This window comes from Myotis davidii, unplaced genomic scaffold, assembly GCF_000327345.1.
Source record: "Myotis davidii unplaced genomic scaffold, ASM32734v1 scaffold540, whole genome shotgun sequence".
Taxonomy (NCBI): Eukaryota; Metazoa; Chordata; class Mammalia; order Chiroptera; family Vespertilionidae; genus Myotis; species Myotis davidii.
This window is the reverse complement of record NW_006292916.1, coordinates 588,805-589,612: the sequence shown is the minus strand read 5'-3', so window position 1 is coordinate 589,612 and position 808 is coordinate 588,805. Positions and strand designations below refer to the sequence as shown.

Sequence of the window (808 nt, the reverse complement as noted above, 5' to 3'; positions counted from 1 at the left end):
TCCGCATCCCGGCGGCGGCCCTCACTCCGCGGCGGCTCCCAGCCTCCTGTTGCTGGACTACGACGGGTCGGTGCTGCCCTTCCTCGGGGGCCTGGGCGGGGGCTACCAGAAGACCCTCGTGCTGCTCACCTGGATCCCGGCGCTGTTCATCGGCTTCAGCCAGTTCTCGGACTCCTTCCTTTTGGACCAGCCGAACTTCTGGTGCCGCGAGGCCGGCAAAGGCGCCGAGCTGGCGGGAGTCACCTCCACTGGCCGGTGGGGAGCCTATGACGGGGCCAACTGGAACAGCCCCCCGACCACCTCCTTCTCCACGGCCGTCTGGGGGCCCGCGGGCAACCTCAGCAACAGCAGCGGAGCGGACAGGGGCGACACGCCACCCCTGTGGTCCCCTCCGGACAAGGGGGACAACGCCTCTAACTGCGACTGCCACGCGTGGAACTATGGCATCCGCACAGGCCTCGTCCAAAACGTGGTCAGCAAGGTAAGGGCCGCGACCGCCCCGGCCCCGTGTCCTTCTCCTAAGTCCCTTTCACTCCTAGGTCACCTCCACCCTTACCTCCATCCTCTCCTTATATACCGAGGTCTAAGCAAAGGCAACCAGGGACGAAGGATGGAGTCCCTGAAGTGATGCTGACCTGTGTGTATAGGCATCCCGCATTGACGTAATAGCCTCCTGTCCCCCAAACAAATGCATTGGCTTGAAGCGAGTGTTTTTTGCTGCCCTCTGCAGTGACACAGCCTCCTAACTCTAAGGGGGCACCCTAGCCTCTCTTAATTTGCACCCCAAGTTCTGCCCCAGTGCACGTAG

General features: G+C 63.0%; 1 protein-coding gene across 1 annotated transcript in view; it reads left to right on the top strand.

The window, feature by feature from the left end:
• Window positions 1–7: 7 nt before the first annotated feature.
• SLC22A23 (solute carrier family 22 member 23) overlaps window positions 8–808 on the top strand; it is a gene marked incomplete at its 5' end in the record, with an annotated part of 167,320 nt that continues 166,519 nt past the window's right edge. Inside the window, one exon of the mRNA XM_006766417.2 lies at window positions 8–481. Coding sequence (XP_006766480.1) covers window positions 8–481 — 474 coding nt within the window. The remainder of the gene's footprint in view (window positions 482–808) is intronic.